The following is a 23,719-nucleotide window of genomic DNA, read 5'->3' as shown; positions in this document are numbered from 1 at the left end:
TTATATTCTCTGTAGTGTTTTGATTATATATATTATATATTAATGTATAAATGTATATTTATTTATTTGATATTTATGTATTAGTCAATATATATCACCCGGCCCTAATATATTCTGGTTCAGATGGTATCAGCATAAATTTTTAGCTAGTTATTTTAGTATGTTATGGTTTTTGGAACCTTTCATCAGTGTCACCTTGCTGGCACTGTATCTTATAACTTGATCATTCACTGAAGTCTGTCTGTTGGTGTTGCATTTTCTGTAATCTTTGGAAACACTCCTAACCTCACCTTTTATCATTTATGTGGTTTTGCTAAAACTGGCAGGATGTCTCAGCAAGGCTGACTTCATCTACATTAAACGTTAATGTAGTTTGTAGCAGAAGTATTTCAGCAGTGTCCAGAAGTAAATCATAGGTTTGCTTGGTTAGTTGGATGGATGGATGAACAAGTAAATAGACAAGTGATTTTATGGCTCCAAATCAATTTTCTGTCTCAGCGAGGGTCTCGGGTCATGCAGTGTGACATGATGGAGCTCTATAGGGGTCCTAGATTGTTCTCAGGTGAGATGATGGGTATTAGAATCTAAAATTGCTCACTAGTACATTTGGATTTGCTTTGAACAATTTGATATCAGATCAATGTAAATCTTGTTTGGCCAAATTTAAATGCCATTGAAAAAGGTCTTGATACAGTTTCAGTGTTTTATATAAAGGGGTCATATCATGAGGAATTAAATTGTTCTTGATCTTTTGAAATGCAATTTTATTTTAATATCAAAACATACTGTAACTTTCAGAACTCAAAACTTTATTTATTTAAACAAAGCTGCAAGAAAAGAATAGCAGTAACACTCAAATGCTAGTATTGTCTGCAGGTGAAACTGGCCCTAATTGCAGATGCTGCTTTCCAGGATGCCACTCTAGGTGTAGAGAGTCTCATTGTGACTACATAATGTGAGAATCTTTCTCTTATTTTCTCCATTATGCTGCTGAATGGCAGAAGTTGTGCAATAGCTTCTTTGGCATTTAGATGCTCAGTTAATCTACAGCCTGTGTTGCCATGGTTGCACTGTGCTCGAATGTACTGCTCTTTTTTCTAAGTCCCTTAGATCACACAAAGAGCATTTTCAACTGCTTTGATTAAAGTAAAATGAAATTTAAAACACTAGTAATGGCTATAGCCTTCAGTGCTTGTAATGTCAAAATTATCATACAAATATAACAATTATAAAAACTATTATTAAAAACAGAAAAAAATCCATTAATAGAACTGAGTTGACTTGTTCTGTAGTTGCTATTTTTCTGTTGTGAAAAGACGGGTCTTGCACATGCTGTGGCTGTCATTGTTTTAGAGCCTCCATGTAATTCATGGTCCACCTCATGACATGACCTCTACATATCTCACAATAGCTTTCACTGACAGGTGAAAGAGAAGAGAGAGAGATCTGTTCTGCCTGCTCTGCTTCACACCAGTTCTCTGCCACACACACACCTGCTCTCTGACATCTGTAACCTATTGTCAGCTTCCTGTTTGGCATGTGCAAGGGCTCATTCCTGACACCCACTGCAACACACTTTAGAGCTGCAAACTTTAGCCTTGTCATTATTTTTTTCTATATGGACTGATGCTTAGCCCTGAGCAGTGTATGCATTTCATAACACCTGCCATATCTTTATAAAAAGTTCATAGTTTTCATAAAAGTGTTTTTGTAATGTATTTCATTTTCAAATCAGTGTCTTTTCTGTGACCTCCCTTTTTTGTAAGGAAAGTGACATCAAATTGAAGTGGATGGAAAATTCATTTCATGCATTAAACCATCAAAAAAAATTAAAAAGCCACTAAAATGCTGTTGTATGATCTTATATTTGATGTGATGTAGACATCATCACTTACTGCAATTCTCGGGTCATTGTGTAGTATTTTTATTTTGAAGAACTTGATGAAGCAGGAAGTTGTGGCCTACAGTTTGAGGGTGAGTGACCAATATGGTGTTCATCAGTCATGTTCTAATGAATCATGCAGGACCGAGATGGCTTGACAGATGGTTGTAGCTTCAGCAAACAAGCCTGCCCACCCCCTACAAAATAATGTGGGGCTCTTGTCGTTTTAAAGCCCTGTGGTGGCATGAACAAAGAACCCAACGACTGAATGAATGAACGCAAATGTATCGCAACGAAACGCTGCCCCCCTCAGGGGAGGAAACGTCTGAGGCAGTGTTGCCAACTTAGCAATTTTGTTGCTAAATTTAGCAACTTTTCAGACTACCCTAGCAACTTTTTCTTCCAAAAGCACCTAGCAACAAATTTAGCAATTTTAAACATTTATTTGGCAACTTTTAGCAACTTTTGATAAGGACTCAGACAATAAAAAGGCACACATTGTCCATCCAAATTACACAAAAAGAGGAAACCACAGATGCCTAGCAGTACACACATCACGAGAATTGAGTTAGCTGCTATTTGCAATTGTTCAATTTAATAATAATAATAATTGAATAATTTGATAATTGAATAATTGTTCATTTATGATACACTTTGTTAGTAGCTTGTACCTGCGATTGTTGATCAGTTAGTACACTGTAAGAAAAATGGAAAATCTTTCAGGACATTATCCATTATCCATCATCCTTTGTAACCCTGTAACCCGAAAACACAATGCGTAATTTAAAATACAGGTAAAAAAAACATTACGGAAAATTCTTTCATATTAACATAGTAGATTGTGCCTTATTTTTACAGACTTTTCTTAGTGTAGCATACTAACTAACTACTAATACACTGCTTAAAGCATAATTGTTGAGAATGTGTAGAGTTTACTAGCTACTAAAAAAACTTAAATTGTAATCATTCAAAAATGTGTAAGTTTTCAATAATTCAATGTATTTAAAAATACAGTTATTTATATTTTAATATTATATCATGCATATTATTTTAAAAACAAATCTAAATTAACATATATAAAATATATTTTTTGCTGAGATTTGATGATGTGACAATTTTGCGTCTTGATTACGCAATGACGTCATTGAGCAATGACATCACAACGTCATTTAGCAACTTTTAGCAACAAATCGACCTTCCTTTAGCAACTTTGTCTGAAAATTAGTTGGCAACACTGGTCTGAGGACATACTCAAATCATATTCAGTTGTGAAAGATGCCTCATTTTGCAAAGAAGAAAAAATATGAAAATTAAAGCAAGAGAACACAGTGAGAGGCTGATGTAAGGTACTGCTTAATTTTATTTTAAAAATCCATACTCAACACCGTAAACCCTCACTCTCTTTTTTTTCTACATCCAGTTGATAAAAGCACTAGCACTATTTTAGCCATTATTTATGTGCCTGCTTTCAGACCTGGTTTTTGAGGCCAGAGTAGAGCTTTTTTTGGCACTGTTTTGGACCATCTAAAGTCATTTAAAAGCAAAACATCTTAAGGCACTGAGGTTCTTGTGGAAATTACAGCATTAGCACTTTGGTTCTATTTTAAGGACTCCTAAATTTATTATTGTAGCTGTTACGCTAATTGTCCATATGCCATGCATGCATTTAGTGAGTGAATGGTAAAATTTACAATACTGTTTTAAAAGAATTGTAAGATTTTTCCCCCAGCAAGGATGCATTAATCAAAACTGACAGTAAAGACATTTATTATATCACAAAAATAATTGTATAAAATATTATAATTGTTACACTTCTGTCATGAGGAGTAATTGCCTACAATCTTGTATTTTTGTCATAGATTTTTAAGCATCAAAGTACCTGTCTAATGTGTGGAGTTTTTTTTTTCTTTTTCTCAAATACAGGCTTTTCCTCTTTATTGCCTGTCTGAAGACCAGTTTGGGCTGTAGAAGCTCTCTGTAGAGGGATTTTGATTTAGTTCCTTCTCAGCAACCATCTACAATGTTAATAATTTGGGTAGTTCATACTGCAAAAAGAGCTGTTCTCTCAGCTCTCTCTTCCAAACAGGTTTTGCATTTGAAGTGTTTGGTTAAACACTGAAAGATGAAAGCGAGCAGTGTGTTTTGAATAAATCTGTGAGCTAATCCATGAAAGGATTCAAATTCTGATGTTCTTAGTCTTCTGCAGAGACAGACCTTTGAGTATTGGTATAAAGTCTAATCCATTTTGTAGCATATTTTGGCCAAGAACGACACACTTGGATAGTAAAAGATCATCATAACTGACATGAAAAGTAACCAACCACAGTTTGTTTTGCTTTTATCATTCAGCTCATTTTTACATTCAAATCACTACTGATTATTTCACAGAATTAACATCATTTTTTTGTTTTTTTTTCCATTTTAGTTTCTGTTAATAATAATAACCCTAATCGAATCTGCCAATTTAAGTCAGCTCTTGCCATTTTTATGAGAAAGCTGGCATGCATTTCTCTTTCTCCTTCCTCTCCCCAGTGCAGCTCAATTTTCCTGTGCACCTTTTAAATCAGTGACGGATCAGGAGAATTATGCAGTTTGGCTAGAGGCATCCATCTAATGAGAATTCAGTCTTCCCATAATTTTAATAAAGTCTCTTGTTCCAGGCCGCACACATTCTCCCGCGCGTCGTTTCGGCGTAAGGCGGCACACGGCCGTAGGGCACTGTGCATTCTTTATGTGTTTGTTTGTGAGTGCGTCTTTATGACTCTTCACCCACTCCGAAGGCAAGAAGCTTTGGAGGAATCATTACACTTTTACATTTCCCCAGGAGTCCCTTGTGCAGCTCCATACTGTGGAGTCTGATCTAAACTCGCTCTCAATTCTTCAGTTGACACAGGACCGAGAACAGATTTTACATTTCATTACTCATTGCTCATTACGGTCCCGAAATGTCGAATTCAAGTTAAACACAAAGGAGGGTCGGTCAGGAATAGACTTTAAAGGGCAGCTTATATGAACAATGCAATGCAAGATATGACTTCACTTCCTGTGCAGTGTTATTGACCTTATAGGGTCTCTGGGGGCTAATGAACCAAATACCAAGATCAGAGATGAGTCTGGCCGTTTTGATGACATCATTCTTTCTATGTGCACTGTAAAAAAAATTCCGTAAAATTTACAGTAAAAAACCCGTATATAGTAGGGGAATTTACCGTTAACCATTTAACAGGTTTTTACTGTAGCATTTTTACAGTCTTTTATCGTTAAATTCACGGTCATTTTTTACAGTGTGAGATGCTTCCTGTTCCCATTAGTGAGAAGATCGTGGCTTGGGGTGGAGAATGCACTCTCACGCTAATATTCTTTGTTTCATGCCAAAAACTCATTAACTTGTTTCTCTGGTATTGTAAATGGTATTTATCTCAAATGGATTGCGTTCAGTCCACATTTGGACCATTGTCTGATTTATTGAAGCTGTGTAGTGAGCTAGATTTTGATTTGGAGAAAGAAATATGATTCTTGCAATGAAATATCATGAGTATGTCTTCACCAGTCCAATATTACTGGATATGTCAGTGCAGTTACTTTTAATATACAGCCCAAACAGTTGTAGAGACTGTCCAAAACTTGCCAGTATGATACTAGATTGTTGTGGGTGGTTAGTAGGTGGTTGTTTACCAGCCCAACGTCTCTGTGGCATTCTAGTACTCAGATATGTCACGAGCCCCTACAATGTAAGTTTTATGAGATTTTTCAACAGAAGAAAGTAAGTTATACAGGTTTGAAACAACATGAGGGTGAATAACTGATGACAGAATACAAACAAGATGCACATTTTTTTTCTTGATTCACAAGGAATCACATTTTAAGTATAATTTTTTTTTCCCAAAGATAAGTGTATAGGATTGGTTCAGAATAATTTCTTTGATGGTGACGTTGTAGCCTATGAAGAATTACAGTGTAGTGATCCATTGGTTTTGAACACTTCATCTCTTTCTCTTGCTCTCTTAATGTTTATGAACTGTTCTCACTGGCAGAAGACACCATCTTATTTGTCTTTTCCTCAACCCTTATGTTATTTGTGTCTGGGGAACATTAGCCTCTGGCTCAGTACGGCTCCTGCTGAATATTAAAGACCTGCATGTGGCACGCGTGCACTACCCATCCTACCACAGCGCCTTTATTTTCCAGTCATTTAACTTGAGATCCATATAGAAGCCTATTCATTCAAAATTATGTTTATTTGAGCTCAGGAAACATTTTCTGACATGGCTTACTCAGCAGCTGGCTTCAGATTGTCCCAGTTGACGATTTGGTTTTATAATATTGTTGATATTGTCAACTAAAACTGTTAAATATTTTTTGGTAGCTGAAACAAAGCTGGAATAAAATAAAATATAAATATTAGATGAAAAACATAAACTTAAAAAGAAAAACCTTAACAAAAATATAAATATTGCATTGGAAATAAGTGACTAAAATGACTAAAACTGAAATTTGAATTGAAGCCATTTAAAAATAAAGACTAATAATAATGGCATAACTGCAGAAATTACTTACATTTAATTAAAAAGAAAAGCTGAAAATAAATATTAAGAAATGTTAATAATATTATAAATTATTAATATTAACAATAATACTATGATACTTGCAGTACTGTAGCGTTTTTTTAAAGTGAAGGCCAAGTGCATAAAGCACGATTTATTAACAGCTTCAATTGTGTGTTACTTTTTCCATATTTTTCAGCCATGGTAATTAAATATGGTAAAATGTGCATGCTTAGTGGTAGCTAAAAAGCATGAAAAAAACTGCCAAAATATTTAATAAAAAGTCACGCAAGGAGGGAGGGATTTGTATAACTTTGTGAATGACAGGTGTTTTAGATCTCTGGAAACCCCTTTGCGGATTTCTGCATGTGCATATTCTGTAAGGGCCTTACAATGTGTGAACTAATTGTAACTTTTCACCTTGTGACTTTTCAGTGTTGCCGTGGGAGTTGGTTTCTATGGAAACAGTGAAATCAATGATGGGGTGTACCAGCTGACCTATTCTCTCTATAATGCCAATCACACGCTGGCGGGAGTGGACAGTTTGGTAAGTACAAATATAGCAGCGCTGACTATAAATAACACACTGAGACTGTTTTTGACTCCCTGACCAACTTTAGTCTTGGCTGATTTCAGCTGAATAGTCTCCCAATAGAATAGTGTCCCAATAGTCTTGCAGACTTCTCCCAAGCAACTTTACTCCCTCTAAAAGGCTCTAACATTATCTCTTTTCCCTCCCCGAAAATAGTTCTACACTTTCTATCAAAGCGTTCCTTCCAACCAAACCTCAGCCAGATGGTCCTTATATCCAGTTCAGTTGCCTGCTCCTGTTAAATCTTTTTTTTTTTTTTTTTTGCCAATCGGCACTGCTAAAATTTCATGGGATCCCCATTGAGTGCATGATTGATTTTCTGACATCCCTTTGCAATAGCAAGGACACCGCTGAAGATATATGCTGCTATGTGCAACTGCTCAGTGTCTCTGGAAAGATGTAAACGACAAGGGGTGTATCTGTGTGTGTTAGAAAATGCATACACACTCTAGTGTGTTTCTGTGATATGGAGTTGTTGGAGAAAATACCTCAAATTGGTTTTTACAGCCTTTTATGTTTGTGCAGTTATGAAGGCCTCTTTTCCCTTTCGTCATTGTCCCCTGAAGGCTGGGGCATGAATAAAACCTCATGTATTGTCAGCCATACCTATTTATATCCATCTTCATTTTCTGATTCAAATGCGTGGAGCTGACAGTGACACTAAGACGCTTTAATCCTGCTTCACGCACCAATTTCATGCACTTGGTAGGGCCTTTCACGCCTCTGGTTGTGAGTTTTAGCTATTTAATCTATCTATCGTTCTATCTATCGCTTTATGATTCTATCTATCATTTTATCATTCTGCCTTTCAGTTGTTCTATCATTCTGTTTGTCTGTCTGTCGTTCTTTTGTTCTTTCCATCCATTCATCGTTCTGTCGTTCCATCCATCCATCCATCATTTAGTCCGTTCCTCCATCCATCCATCCTTTATTTAGTTCGTTCATCCATCCATTCATCCATCCATCAATGCATCATTCTGTCATTCTGTCTGTGCATCATTCTGTCCGTCTATCGTTCTGTCATCTGTCCGTTCATCCATCCATCCATCCGTCTGTCCATCTACTGTTCTGTCGTCCATCCGACCGTCCGTCCATCCATCCATTATTCTGTAGTTCCATCACTCTGTCCGTCCATTTTTCTGTCTGTCCATCATCCGTCATTCAGTCCATCCTTTCATCCTTCTGTTCATCCATCATTCTATTATTCTGTCTGTCTATCGTTCTGTTGTCCATTCATCCATTCATCTGTGTGTGCATCCATCCATCCATCCATCCATCGTTTCATCTACTGTTCTGTCATCTGTCCATCCATCCATTGTTCTGTCTGTCCATCCATCCATCCATCCATCTATCAATCCATTGTTCTATCCATCCACCCATCCATCCACTGATCCATCTTTCTTTCTATCTATCCGTTGCTCTATCACTCTATCTGTCATTCCATCACTCTATCTACCTCTCTGTTGCTCCCTCAATCTATCTGTTGTTCCATCCGTCTCTCCACAATTACATACAGCTGCTATTATAAGATGTTGTATGAAGAGTACAATTTGAGAGTCACCCCTGTTAGTAAAACAGTCATCATTCCCAGATACTGTCAGTATGAGGTCCACTGGACATTATCCCAACTCTAGTGATGACATCATTAACCCAAACCTAACCTTATATTTATTTTCCAAGTGAGTAGCTGATGACAAATTTATTCACTTAACTTACGCAAAAAATTGTGTAAGTTTGAGTGCAAACATCTCTCAAGCTATACATCAGTAATCCACAGCTGTTCAGCTCACTTACACCTGTTGTAAGCGCCTTCAGGGAAGTGTTGATGCTGTGGTTCTGAACTGAACGGAGACTGAAGGCACTCCGAGCATCTGCCCGCTTACACCGCTGAGGAGTTGAGGATTAACTCCCCATCTGCACTAATGGAGATTAATGCGTCTGTTTCTGTCTCACTCTGAATTATGAAGCACACACTTATCTGAGGTCAACTTGATTCCCTCAACACACTCTCTGAGTCATCACAAGCCAAAAGGCAGAACTGACCTAGGAACTGCTCTTTCGGGGAAAAAGCAGCCGTAATTTTCAGTAGCAGTCTGCCTCAGAGAGATAAGAGCACGTTGTTGTGAAAAAAAATGATGTAATGGTGCTCAGAAGGACTAGAGATGTTTTTTATCTCCAGGTCATGACCTCAGATTAATGTCAGCTGGCTTCAAGAATCATCAATATATTTATCTAAGCTTGCCATTAAGTAGAAGAGACCTTCCATTCTTGAAATGCTCCCTAGAGACCAGGTCCTTCAAATGGTACAAAGTGTCCACTGTCTGAAAACCCAGCATGCAATGCCCATAATTAGCCATGAACCCTGTGACAAAGGCTTTGATGAAGTCACTTGTGGAAATCTTTGACTTCCTGATTGAGGCTCTTCAATGGCTCTGCCTGCCTGAAAACAATGATTTAATTTGGCATCCATTGCACACAGATGCTCGTTCTTTCTCACACATGCACACACGCAATTTTTGTTTGAAAGCACTGGGCTGCCCTTTCAAAAGAGTCAAGAGAAGGAATAGCAGGACTTGTTTTTTGCAGGGGTGTTGAGCGGTGACTGCTTGGTTTTCGGGTTTATTGGTTCTGGGCCATAAGGTCTCTTGTTCACCTCCTCTCAGGACCCCCTCTGTGCTTGCAAATGAACTGTGTGGCTTCCTGCGCGGATCTGTTTTGTGTTCACAGAGGCACCCAGGGATTAACAAGGACATAAATTACTTGGTTTGAGTTACAGGAGAACCATAATGCTGTAGATACATTGTGGGGCAACTTGTTTGTACATGTGTTTTGTGTTGTATGCACTTTATAAAATGTATATAAAATTAATTGTTTATTTAATAATTAAATGATATTTTACTGTATTATGGATCATTATTTATATTTATAATCATTATTATTATTAATTCTCAATATTGTCATTTTACATAATATTTTTATTTTCATATTTTATTCAAAGATATTATTCTAAAATCTTTGTCAATAAACAACATAGTCGCTGTGACAACTTACCCCATGTAGTGTGATGACATGCTTTCTGTTTAATGTAACTGTATTTATTTTCCAGGTAATAATTCTGAAAATGTCCAATACTTTTGTAGCCAATACAGGATAAAAATTTTGATCAGGGTGGATACTGGATATGATATTACAGAATGTCAACCCAGAGCTCTGTTGTTCTATAAATACCTCTGTTCTCTGACATGATGCAGAACACTGGGTCGTTTTGTACCGTCCTCTCAGCCTGCGAAGGACACTTTTTTTTTTTTACGCTTTGACCAGAATGTGGACATTTTCTGGACTCAAGCCAGCTGCTTAACCGTTACGATGTTTTCATTTAATGTAACCTTATCCAGAGTTTGGATTTTGAGTGAGAAGTAGTTAGTGAAATGTTTGACAGCATAGATTAAAGTGTCACATATGTGGACATTTCAGTTTAGGCGAAAGGCTGCAGAATGACTCGCTCAAGAAAACCTAGAGGAAAATAATTTGAAGGCAGAGTCTGTTTGAAAGGGTTGTGATTTATAGACTACCTTTATTTTCAATCTGTGGAATGGAGGTTGACTGAGCTCTCGATCAGGCTGGGCTCCAAGTGCAGGAGTATGAGCCACTTCAGTGCTCTATTGAGACTGCTGTCGGCCCCCAGTCCTTCGCTGTCCCCTCCTGACCACTCAGGGCAGACAAAACTGAGTCACAGGTGAATGCTAATTTGCTGGCTTAGCTACTAAACTGTTAGTAGAATTGTTAACAAGAATGGTTATTCCCCCTCTCTCTCTCTCGTCCTTTCTGATCTCTTTCTTTTCCTTTTTCTTTGTTTTTCTTCTTCTTTTCTTTTTCTGCTTGTTTTCTTTTTCAACTGGCAATGTGCAAATGACTGCCAATATTCTAATATTTAGACTATGTTTAATAGGGTGAAACATTGGAAATGTGTTAAAGGTGCAAGAATGCATGTTCTTCTGCAGAGTTTTGAAAGTTTTTGCTAGTGGTTGGTGGAAAAGTTGTGGGATTCTTACCATTTCAAACAACCCAGAAACTCACTGAAAGTCTCTCCCAGGAAAATACCCACAATCCTCCTGATATTCTTCACACACATCAGTTGACTGCAAGAGAAAATTGATAGAAAGTAATAAAGGAGCTGAGAGCTGTTTATCCATCACCCACGAGGCAGTTAATCAAACGTTCGTCGAAGGTGAATTTGAAGACAAAGTGAATTTGATTGTTGTTCCTGAGATAGTTTTTTCCTTTCAATGTCAGGTTCTGAACTCTAAAAAGCTCAAGTTTCAACCCACCACTGCTTGTAAGAGTCACATCTGCTCTTTATCTTACTACTTCCTTGCAGTCTTTGTTCCACTGTTGGTCTTTATATGTTCATTTCTGGTTCTCAGTAACTATATTGAGAACCTCTGAACTAGTTCTACCAACAAACCCCCAGACATTCCCACAGCCATTATTAGAAGACCTGTAAGCAGTAAGGTCATCATTCCCTTTTTTGTAATCTCTCTCTCTCCCTTCTCATTTTTTGTCTTACTGTTTTTTTCCTCCACAATTTTAATGGAGAAATAGAAAATCATATCTGGATATATAGCAGGCAGCACCACTTAGTGCTTGTGTTCCATTTCACGCTTCAACTCTCCCATTCAAATTTAATTGCAGAAGCTCAGCGCCTACAGAAACCAGAGACAATCAATTAGAGCCGCAGCGCTGGGAGAAAAATCTTGGTCTAGTATCTTAACCGCTTCCTCACATATGCATTACAGTTGTGACTTAAGAAACAAAGCTCATGATGTCTAGCGTTTGTTCATTAGCTGGATTATTGGATTACGTTCAGCTGAGATATTAAACCCCACTGAGGAGGGGCCACACAATAAACTTTGATATTCCCAAGAAACTTACAAAATGTTTCTCAAAATCACCCTCAGAACTAAAAAAAAAAAAGCATCAGGACTTTGGTGTTTCATGAAGATGAAAGGATTCAGGAGAGTGCAGTGCTGATGTGAGATCAAAGATTCCATGAAAACGAATCCGGTCAAACTAGATAATCAATGTAGAACTGAGTTTCTCACAGCTTTGGGTATGAGATCACTTCGCTCTTGAGTAGTGATGTCACAACCTAAAGCAAACTGCTGGGAATTGAGTCTGGGCCACGAGTATTTGATTTCAGGATGTAAAGCATTTGCCTGGGAATCCCCTGATTCTGTGCTGTTTTTAGCTATTATTGAGCTTTAAATATGCTGCATGTACTGTGTGTACATGCACACATCTGGCCTCATCTCATCTGTTTTCTAACACAACAGACTCTATTTAATGGGTGGGTCTATTAGAATGGATGAGGGAAAACAAATCGGCTAGTTCTTCGTGGCTGTTCACACAGAAAATAGCTCTTTTTAGAGCTCATGCAGTACTTTCTCAAAAACCTAATTTGGGATATCGAATAAGAGAACATGTTAAGAAGGACATCATGTGTCTTCATGTTCCCTTTCAGTCAGTCACGTTCGACGTTACGTCAGTCGTGACTGACGAATTGGGATCTCGCCCGAGAGCCCAATCACCTTCGAGTGTTAACTAAACAAGCCAATGACAGTTGGCGTGCGTGTTTCGCCACGCGCACCCCGCCCCGCAGCGCGGGTATAAAAGGAGAGCGCGTGCAAACGCACATCAGCTTTTCGCTTCGGAGCCGAGCCTTCTACAGGACGAATCTCCGCGAGTGTTTGGAAAACAGCTGGCGTTGGTGTTACGACCCTCGACGGTGGGGCGGCCCAAGGGTATGTGGACATCCCCCCATTCGAGCGCGCTATTGCGATGCAGCTCTGCTCGCAAAGCACCGCCGCCTGGAGAGGTAGCCCACGCCTTACTCTCCTTTTATACCCGCGCTGCGGGGCGGGGTGCACGTGGCGAAACATGCACGCCAACTGTCATTGGCTTGTTTAGTTAACAATTCGCAATTCGTCAGTCACGACTGACGTAACGTCTCCGTTCCCTCCTTCAGGGAACGAGGGTTACACAAGTAACCGAGACGTTCTTGTTTATTCTGCATTTAATGTGCACGTCAGCCAGATAAACAGATTTAGTGATGTTAAATTAACTCTAAAAGCTTTTCAATTACTTCTTTTAAATTGATTATTTGAAAACGTGTTATTGAAAAATATTGAAAAATGCTCAACCTGAAATAGTTTGAAAGAAGTCTGTTATGCTCACCAAGGCTACGTTTATTTAATCAAAAACTATAATGTGAAATATTATTACAGTTTAAAATAACTGTTTTCTATTTTAATAGATTTTAAAATGTAATTTATTCTTGTGATTGCAAAGTTGAATTTTTAACATTATTCCAGTCCTCAGTGTGACATGATCCTTTAGAAAATATTTTAATATGCTGATTTGGTGCTCAAGAAACTTGATTCTTTGATGAATAGAAAGTTAAAAAGAACAGCGTTTATTTGAAATTGTTAAAAGTCTTTACTGTCACTTTTGATCAAATAATGCATCCTTGCTGAATAATGGTACCAGTTTCTTTCAAAAAAAAAAATCTTACAGACTCCAATTTTTTAATGGTAGAGTATGTCATTATAAACCCATCACAATATGTCTGTGTGCACTAACAGTGTTATTCTCTCACAGGTCACTGGTACTGTGGGAGGCATGCAGAGCGGCCTGAACGAGCACTTGTCTCGACTGGGTGAGATCTTTGCAGCACGAGGAGACTTTGTGCAGACACTGCAGTTCATGCAACAGATGTCAGAAAACATCATTAAGCAGCTGCTTGGGCTTCCTGACTGGGAAAAGGCGAAAGTAGACCTGGCCGCCATAGCTGATCAGACAGCATATGTGGAATATTACAGGTAATGATGAGAGCTATCACATAATGCACCTCTTCTGCAATAGGCCTACATTTTCAGTGCAGTGCAGGTTTATTTGTAGCAGGCAAAAACATTATGAAATATTGCATCCTTGACTTTTCATATTCCTCTAAGTGTGGTTGAGTGAAGCACCATAGTAGTCTATCAGCGGCTAATGCATGACTGCATGTGTGTACAGTCTGTTTTATAGTTGCATTTAAAGCCATTTCCTCGTGTTAGACACTATAGATCACACGTTATTTACTGCCGCAGCTTCACCGCTGGTCATCAATCAAAACATCCGCCAGTACCGCATTCATATTCCGGTCATTATTCTGCATTGCAGATGACAGGTTGAAGTGATGATGTCACAGTTCTTTAGTTTAGGTTGCCAGAAAAGTTCATCTTTGATAGGAAGCATATTAATATAGCTGACGTGTGATAGTGATAATGTGAATGTGGGTGTGCATGTGTCTGAGAGCAGTTTATAGGAAGAGACACGTTCATCTATTCCCCTCTGACAGGGTTTCAGCGTATGAAATATTAATACCTATAGAAGTTGTTCATCTATTATGAATTATTTCCAGAGACGAAGAGCTCTCTGGAGTGGTCTATGCAGAACACACACGCTAACAAGAAGATCTTATCTCTTAGCGATTGCGCTTTTGTAGCTCAGGAAAGTCTCAGTCATGTTTTACTTAAGTATATAACTTGAAATGCAACCTAAAATTTATGAGGAGAAATAAAAAATGACACAAATGGAACAATTGTTGGCATGAAAAATGAGTATAATGTGGATGTGGATAGCATAGCTCTGATAATAACTTGGTCTTTAGAGAATCTAATGTGATAAGAGAAATGTTTCCTATTTTTATGTTTTTATTTTGTTTTCTTGGTATTGTGTCAGATTTGAGAACAGTTTGAGATGCTGTTAAGATATTTCTGAGAGGAGATATTTTTGAGACTGGGATTGTTTTTCCCCAAGAGGAAAATCTGAGAAGCAAGTCTGTGTGAAACATCTGAGAAATTAAAGATATTTCGTTTGTCATTTTTCTTTTAGATGGATACACAAACACACTCTTGCTTCATACCCTGTTTATTTTTCACGCAACAGTTTAACAGTTTCTAAACTTGGCAGAATATTGTGTGAATTATTGTCAGCATCTCTGATTACGTCATTTGATGTGTATTCATTAACTGCTTATAAAAGTCTTCATCTGCTGGTTTTTCTTTCTTCTGAAGGTGGTTGACATACCTCCTGATACTGATCTTGGATCTGGTCATCTGTCTTGCTGCTTGTTTGGGCCTGGCCAAACAATCCCGCTGGCTGCTCACTACGTGAGTACAAACATGACATTACACTGGGTTATCATGAGATGATGAATACTGGAATTAAAGACAAAGATATGAAAAGAAAGTAGCCTCAGATTTTTAAATGAGTCATATTACCCTGATTTTCTTGAAAATACAAGTTCATTGTCCCATCAAGATTTCCTATAATGCTCAGAAAACATCCTAACCAAGACCGTAAAATAAGCAAAAACTGCAGTCAGAAACCAAAAACATTTAATTTAAGGGTCAGATAGGGTATGAAAAATGGCTGTTTTGCCGCAAAAAGAACTTGGCTAACTTTATCTGTAAGAGTAACTTTATCTCAGGGAAGAAAACAATAATAAAACGTATGATTTGACCCCCTTTAATATGTTACGACATAAGATTGAATAGAAATAAGTTAATTAAAAGAAAGATCAAAGAGAAAAGAGTTCTCATCTAAATGATAAATTAAAAAGTAGTGCTGTCAAACGATTAATCGCGATTAATCGCATCCAAAATAAACGTTTTTGTTCACATAGTATATGTGTGTGTACTGTGTATATTTATTATGTATATATAAATACACACCCATGCATGTATATATTTAAGAAAAATATGTTACGTTATTTTTATTTTGGATGCGATTAATCGCGATGAATAGTTTGACAGCACTATTAAAAAGGAAACCAATAGCTTAGACGTGAGTAATTGTTTAATTTATCAGCTGGATTTTACTGCATGGTATTTCCTAAAGTAGAAAGTGTGTCATTTAGCAGCACAGTGGATTTCTGAGTATAGAACACTTGCTGTCATGTTCAGTATAAAGTGAAGCGTTGGAAGTGTTCTGCAGTCTTATGGAAGTAAACGGACTGTGTTATCAGAGATATCCTAAATTGAGGTCAGTGATTGTTATATATATAGTACAAACCCTTCGTTTATAAAGATTCATAGGCGACAAAATCTGTAGAACAAGCTCTGTTGGGTACTGTCTACCCAAATTTCTCTCACACACAAACACAAAGCACAAACTGTGTTATGCTTATGCATGGCTGAATCTCATGAAAACATGGTCACATTTCAGCCCAAAAATAGTAATTCATTTTTTGAATAAAGAGAATAAAAAAAAAATTTCACCCGTATTGTCATAATTCAGAACCCAGATTTGACATTGGACATCAACTGGCAACCCAACATAGTATCATAATTGTCAATCGTGTTTTGTATGGTGTGTGTGCAGGATGATGGTCTGCGGTGTTCTGACTCTGATATTGAGTTGGGTGTCTCTCGGAGCTGATGTGGCCACTGCAGTGGTAAGTACAAACCAACAAGCCTGTTATTCAATCAGTGATTCTGTTCAGGTCATTATCTGAGATATGGAGAATTCAAGACAAACGCATCAGTATTTCCATTCAGAACACTTCATGTGATTACATATAATTGTGTATTTGTATGTGATGTTATTGGTTTTTATATGCACTTGAGGCGGGTCACAGTCAGTCCATCGCTATCAAAAGCTTGTTTATGTGGCAGAGCATGACAAATAATAGTCAACTGCTGTCTGCTTGCCTGAAGGAGGTGATAACAGTCCAATTTATTGCATTTGATGTGGGTGTGTGTACAATCAAAAATACTGTGGTTTATGTGTTTATTGGGAAAAGAGTTAAAAGTGGCAGATTTCATTAAACCACATCAATGAAGGAGGAAGAAATAAAAGAAAGGGTAAGTATTGAATGGAGGTCCACCTTCAGTTAAAAAGACCCAATGGCTTTTTTGATTCAGACATTACTTCCACAACAGCATTTTGTTGACAGTCTAGATGAAAGTCTAGTCTAGTCTAGATGAAAGCAATTCAATTTATTCAGATTAAATAAAATGAATTGCATTGTTCATAGTTTTTTTGTTTTGCTTTTTGTTTTGTTTTTATTACTTTAGGCTTTTCATTTAGTTTCAGAATTGAGCTAAGAGAGCTTCCCTGTAGAGTCGTGGGAAAATCCGTTTTTGGCAAAGTTTTATGGCAGAGTGTGATTCATTTAACTTTTATATCCCCTCTATTTTCTCTTACAAACTATTTCACTCACTCACCCACTTATTCTCCTACTCATAACTGTAACTGGCAGGTTATGAATGCAGTTTAACAGCTACCCACAAATCAATTATATCCATCAAAAAAGCAAACAGTATGGAATAATCAATATAGCCTGTCAGTGGAACTTGTAGCTATAGTGCTGAAAAAGAGGCTTTTCTGTGTAGAAAAATTACTGGTCATGCATTCCTTACCAATTTATTTCCAAATACATGAGTGTTTTCTTCACCGCTGTTCTCCCACTACTGAATGTACACATTCCACAGCAAAAAATAAATATAATATAATATAATATAATACGTGACCCTGGACCACAAAACCAGTCTTAAGTCGCTGGGGTATATTTGTAGCAATAGCCAAAAATACATTGTATGGGTCAAAATTATACATTTTTCTTTTATGCCAAAAATCATTAGGATATTAAGTAAAGATCATGTTCCATGAAGATAATTTTTTTTTAATTTCCTACCATAAATATATCAAAACTTAATTTTTGATTAATAATATGCATTTCTAAGTATTTCATTTGGACAACTTTAAAGACGATTTTCTCAATATTTAGATTTTTTTGCACCCTCAGATTCCAGATTTTCAAATATTTGTATCTCAACCAAATATTGTCCTATCCTAACAAACCATACATCAATGGAAAGCTTATTTATTCAGCTTTCGGATGATGTATAAATCTCAATTTTGAAAAATTTACACTTAAGACTGGTTTTGTGGTCCAGGATCACATACAATACAATACAATATAATATGTATTGTCGCCGTCACACGCTCGCGTCATGATAGAAGTCGTTATTTTTGTTTTCTTTGCGCAAAAAAAGTATTCTCGTAGCTTCGTAACTTTAAAGTTGAACCACTGATGTCACATGGACTGCTTTGTCGATCATCTTGGTACGTATCAAACAGCACAAGGGTGAGTAATTAATGACATCATTTTTGGGTGAACTAACCCTTTAAGAGAGAAATGTAGATGCGTCACCTCTTCAGCATCAGTGGACACGCTCAGTTCTCTGTAATGAACTCGTCTTTCCTGCAGGCGTAAGACACAGACACATAGGGCTTTGATCCTGTCTTCACGGCTAATGAATTAATGCATAACACAAGGTATTGAGCCTCAGGAGTTCAACAGGATGTGGACTTGACTTTAAACTTCCATGCTCTGAGACCGGATGAGGGGAATGTTTTAAAGTTGATGGCAGTGGATCACTGCAGGAAAAAAAAAAATGCTTCTGATGGGTTGCCGTATGATAATGGCTGAGAAATTTTAAATATTGAAGGCAGTAGAATAATTGACATGTGGTGGACTTGTGAAATGAGGAGGCAAAGTCTGAGTTAGTTGTCAATATTACCACTTATTTTATTATTTTATTTTGTTTTATTTTTTTATTATTATTTTGTATATTGTATTATTTTTCAACACTTATTTTGCTTCTTTTCTGTGCTGTCACTTGTATTCTGATCTGAATTGTTTTGAGTTTTCTTGCCTTGTAAGAGAAATTGCTCCTGGTAGAATGGTACAATGATGTCATCACTGAATGCAAATGTATTGTTGACAGAAAAGAAATATGTGTTCCTTTCACAGCCTGGGGATGTTTATGTGCAAACTATATGTGAGAGTGTGTGCGTGGTGTTTCTGCATGTCTGTTTTTTCCTTAGACAGACATTATAGCATAATGTCTGCATCCCTTCCTGTTGCCTATACAGTATGTTTAGAGTCTGTGTGATGACTCGTGTCGTATGTTCCTTCCTGTCTAACAGATAGCTGTTTATTAGGGCCCATAAGTTTATTCTACAAGCCTACAGTATATGAGTGTGTGTTTGCAGCCGTGTGTGCTTCCTGTGTCGATTTATCCCTTCACCTATTGCCCCAAACATCCTGCAGTAACAGAAGTGTGTTTAGTTGAAATACAATTATACAAGCATTTTGGAACAGTATATTTATTGAACATGTATACACTATCATTCAAACGTTTGGGGTTAGTAAGATATTTTTTGAATAAAAATGTATACTTTTATACAGCAAAAAATAAAAATAAATTAATTAAATGTTAAAAAAATTATATTAAAAAGTTGTGCAAGTTTTGCACTTTATCAAAAAATCCTGAAAAAAAGTATTACATTTTGAGTAAGCGTTATTATAGAAAGAATTATTGTGAATTGTAATAATATTTCACAATATTCCTATTTTTACGGTATTTGTAATAAAATAACAGACACTTAAAAACATGCAAAAAAAAAAAAACTAAAAAACATTACAGACATCAAACTTTTGAATGGTAGTGTATTTCATATTTATATTTGTTTTGAGTAAGCGTTATTATAGAAAGAATTATTGTGAATTGTAATAATATTTCACAATATTCCTATTTTTACGGTATTTGTAATAAAATAACAGACACTTAAAAACATGCAAAAAAAAAAACTAAAAAACATTACAGACATCAAACTTTTGAATGGTAGTGTATTTCATATTTATATTTAATTTATTGCAGGTTTTTTACTTTTTTGTGTGTTTTACGCTCTAGGGCACAAGTGATTTCTGTGTTGCACCAGACAAATTTCTGATGAACCAAACAAAAGATGTGATGAGCTCAGGTGAGTGTATCTCTTATTCTGAATGTATGTACTGTATGTTTGGAGAAAAACAGACATGGACACATATATACGCACACACACACTGTCATCTCTATATTCACTGTAATCTCATATTATGAATGGGGATTATAGTTCTTCAGTGAACAAATTTGCATGAAATGGCATTTTTACACTATCAAGTGCTTGAATAGTTTAAAGGGTTAATCTGAGAGACCTTTAATCCTGCTCTATAATCACTGTGACCGAATACATCGGTAAAATGGCCATTCCTTTGATTACGTAACTTTAATCCTGTTCTCAGCCATAATATGTTCCTGCTCTACCAGACAGACAGAAGCTCCCTCAGGTGCACGAGGACAGAGCCTCCCAAAGGAAAATTTCATTCCTCAGAGGCTGCTTTTCCATAGCGCGCAAGACTTAAAGGAATATTTCACCCAAAAATGAAAATAGCACCACAGCCTGAATGGTTAAAAGTGGCTGCTACATCTGTGTAGTATAGTGGATGTCATCCATCAGAAGATTCATTTAATCTTAGTTATGACTAGATTTTGAAGACATGTCACTTTTCTTTTCTATCGTCTATATGCCATGCTGTTCATAATGCACTCTTTCTTGTTGTTTCTTCTTTTCTAGATATTGTGCATTATTACCTGTACTGCAGCCAGACGCTCCCCAGCCCGTTTCAGCAGGTACTATGTTTAATAGAAATGAGCACTTGCACTCTGTTCTTTAATTTCCTACTAAAAATTGTCTTCAGTAGAGATGTGAATCATAAGGAATCTAAGGATGCTATTTTGATTCTTGTTTTACTTAATACTAGGGTGACCATACGTCCTCTTTTTCCCGGATATGTCCTCATTTTGGACCTACAAAAATGCGTCCGGCCGGGATTTCTTAATCGCCCAAAATGTCCGGGATTCGGCTGTTTTCTTAATCCCGCTCCCGCTGAATCTCTGACCACTGCCGCCTGCTCCTGCAACATGTGTTTCGCTCCCACAATTTTCGTGTCCACTCCTTTAAACATTCTAATATTGTGTATAATTTTGGCGCATCAGGGAGACGCTCTCAGTATGCGGAGTATTTAAATCTCTTTTGAACGAGCGTTTGCGCTGTTTACTTTCACTTTCGATTTCGCAATGACACGCACTCTGTGTGAAGGGAGCACATCTTACAAGATCAGATATTTGTCAATGAGTTCAGGATCTGTTGAGCAGCAAATACTCCAGCATGGTCTTGTCAGTCATCTCTCCTTATTCTCGACCTGTGATCAGTCAAAGCTGACTCCTGCAGCTCTTGTTGGATGCAGGGTTGACAAGTCCGTGTGTTTTCCACAGAATTGGGCTACTTTTAAACTGTTGACATGGGTTGATTTTCCCAAGTGGGATAAAGGTTTGAAATATTGCATGAATTACATTTGACTGAAATGCTTGTATTGAAAAATGTTGCATTCTTCCTATGATAAAACTTTCATGGACTTCTACATTAACTGTTCCCTCCTGGTGGAATGACCTGCCCAGCTCAATCCAAGCAGCTGAGTCCTTAATATTTTCAAGAAACAGCTGAAAACACATATCTTTCATCTTCATTTGACCCTCTAACTCACTCTCTATTATAATGCTACTTCTAATTTTATCTCGTTTTTTTTTTATTAAAAAACTTGACCCTCTAACATTTTCACTCTCTATTCTATTTCTATTCTAACTACTTGTTTTATTTATAAAGAAAGAAGAGCCTCTAACACTAGCATTCTCTATTCTTTGTCTATTCTTTCTAATTATTTTCTTTTTATTTATTATAAATAATGACCTTCTAACACATGCATTATCTATTCTTTTTCTGTTCTATTGACTTGTTTTATTTTTATTTAAAAATGACCCTCTAACACTAGCATTCCCTATTCTTTTTCTGTTCTTTTTACTTGTTTTCTTTTTATATATTATAAAAACAAAATAAGCAAACAAACAAAAAAACTTGCTACATATACTGTTAGGTGAAGCCCCGCCCCTGTCCCCGCCCACAAACCCCACCCCCTACTGTCCTCTTTTTGAAAAACTAAAATATGGTCACCCTACTTAATACTGATTTCTTTTAGTTCTTTAGAGAAAGCAAGATATTTTAATTTTTTTTTTATTATTTTTTTTTTATTAAAGAACCATACATTAGTGAGTCTTTATGAACAATTTGTTAAAAAGAAGCAGTTCATAGGAGTTGTTTGTTCACAACTTGGTTTATGATGGTTACATTTAATGTTTGTAGATCAGCAAGGGCAATGTAGTAGAAGAATGTTTATTTATTGTCTTTTGTATTATTTTCTCATCCCATTTCTTTCAAACTGCAACCTCACAATTCATAATGTATCTTTTTCATTTTACTTAATACTGAATTCTAACAGTTCTTTTTGTAATTTAGAGAAAGAAAAATATTTTTTCAAGTCAAATATATATTGAGTGAGTCATTACACTGCTTAAAATAGCTAATAACTATTTTTTTAAAACTGAATTTACAATTTTTGATCGATTCAATAAAATAAGGGGTTCGTAAGAGTTTATTTCATTTTGCTATATATTTGTATGTCAGCAAGAGCAATGCAATATAAAGATGTCTATTTATTTTCTTTGTATTGTTTCTCATCGCATTCTTTTCAGAATGCAAGCTCACAATTCATAATTTGTATTTCATGACGTTATTGATTCACTAACAGTATCCTAACTTAAATGAAACCTCGTAAGTGACTAATTTGGGATTTATGCGTAAACATGCATAAAACAAACAAACATTGGGTAAAATATGTAAAATACTCATTTTGAAATTAGATTAAACCATTTTTATCAATAATTTTCTATTCTGAATTAATTTATTATTATTTATAAGTACATTTGTAATAAATAAAAAAAATTCTCTCACTTTATCTTCTATCTAGGATGAGTTCATTTACTTGTCCCGTCACAATGCATTATGAGATTGTCTTCTCTGTATATAGACTGCATTGAAATGCTCTTTACATATTTTACATAGTTCAGTAGGTTTTAAAAAGTCCACTTTGAATCTGTTCTCAATTCTCCAATCTAGCTATCAGTCAATCTCCCTCTCTCCACCTCCTTTACTCTTTTCCTGACTCTGTCTTTCTCCCTCACTTCTCCTGTCTCACTGCATCTCTCAGGGTTTTTAGGTCAGGCAGTAAAAGGCCAGTGTCCTATATCTCAGATTGCTGCAGTTCAGCTTGACTTGCTATAACAGAGAAACTGTAGACATCTCTCTCAGATCAATAGAGTTGTCACAAAGATGGAGAAGCAAAGATGTTCCAAACAAGAGATCAGTTGCATGTCCTTTACTCACTCAGTCTCTCTCACACACAAAATATCAGTCTGTAAAGAGCATCTTCAGCATTTTTAATGTATGACATTATTCTTGTAATGAGATGGATGTCTTTTTTATCATATTCCCTTCTCGTGTTCTTTTCTTGGTCTCATCTTTAATTTCTAATCTCTGTTAATTCAGACTCACAGTCTCTAAATCTCTCATTCTGTCACTCATTTTTTGTTTTAGTCGAGTAGTTTTTTGCTTCTCACTTTTCATGTGCGATAGAGGATAGAGCTACATTTCCACAGTGAATTAATTCACTCTCAAATCAAGACAAGAGGGTGAAAATTGTACAAACAAAGTGGATTAATTTAATCAGATTTAATCAGGTTTTATAGTTGATTATCTGCTGTTCCACTTGCTGGTGAATCTTGCAAACAAAAGCCTAGGTCATATTCCATCACAGAATCAAGGGGTGTGTGTGTGTGTGTGTGTGTGTGTGTGTGTGTGTGTGTGTGTGTGTGT

General features: G+C 36.5%; 1 protein-coding gene across 4 annotated transcripts in view; it reads left to right on the top strand.

Annotated features, from left to right (window-relative positions):
• The window catches only part of LOC107684477 (protein tweety homolog 2-like), a 61,327-nt gene that overhangs the window by 27,585 nt on the left and 10,023 nt on the right, over positions 1–23,719 (top strand). For all 4 annotated transcript variants that reach the window (XM_016480730.1, XM_016480731.1, XM_016480732.1 and 1 more), the window contains exons 3-8: positions 6,862–6,973; positions 13,676–13,896; positions 15,136–15,231; positions 16,445–16,517; positions 19,825–19,894; positions 20,528–20,583. In XM_016480730.1, coding sequence (XP_016336216.1) covers positions 6,862–6,973; positions 13,676–13,896; positions 15,136–15,231; positions 16,445–16,517; positions 19,825–19,894; positions 20,528–20,583 — 628 coding nt within the window. The remainder of the gene's footprint in view (positions 1–6,861; positions 6,974–13,675; positions 13,897–15,135; positions 15,232–16,444; positions 16,518–19,824; positions 19,895–20,527; positions 20,584–23,719) is intronic.

The sequence above is a fragment of the Sinocyclocheilus anshuiensis genome, unplaced genomic scaffold (genome assembly GCF_001515605.1).
Source record: "Sinocyclocheilus anshuiensis isolate Anshui unplaced genomic scaffold, SAMN03320099.WGS_v1.1 scaffold1833, whole genome shotgun sequence".
In the NCBI taxonomy this organism is placed as follows: domain Eukaryota; kingdom Metazoa; phylum Chordata; class Actinopteri; order Cypriniformes; family Cyprinidae; genus Sinocyclocheilus; species Sinocyclocheilus anshuiensis.
Note: the sequence above shows the minus strand (reverse complement) of the source record. Positions and strands in the feature narration are given on the sequence as shown.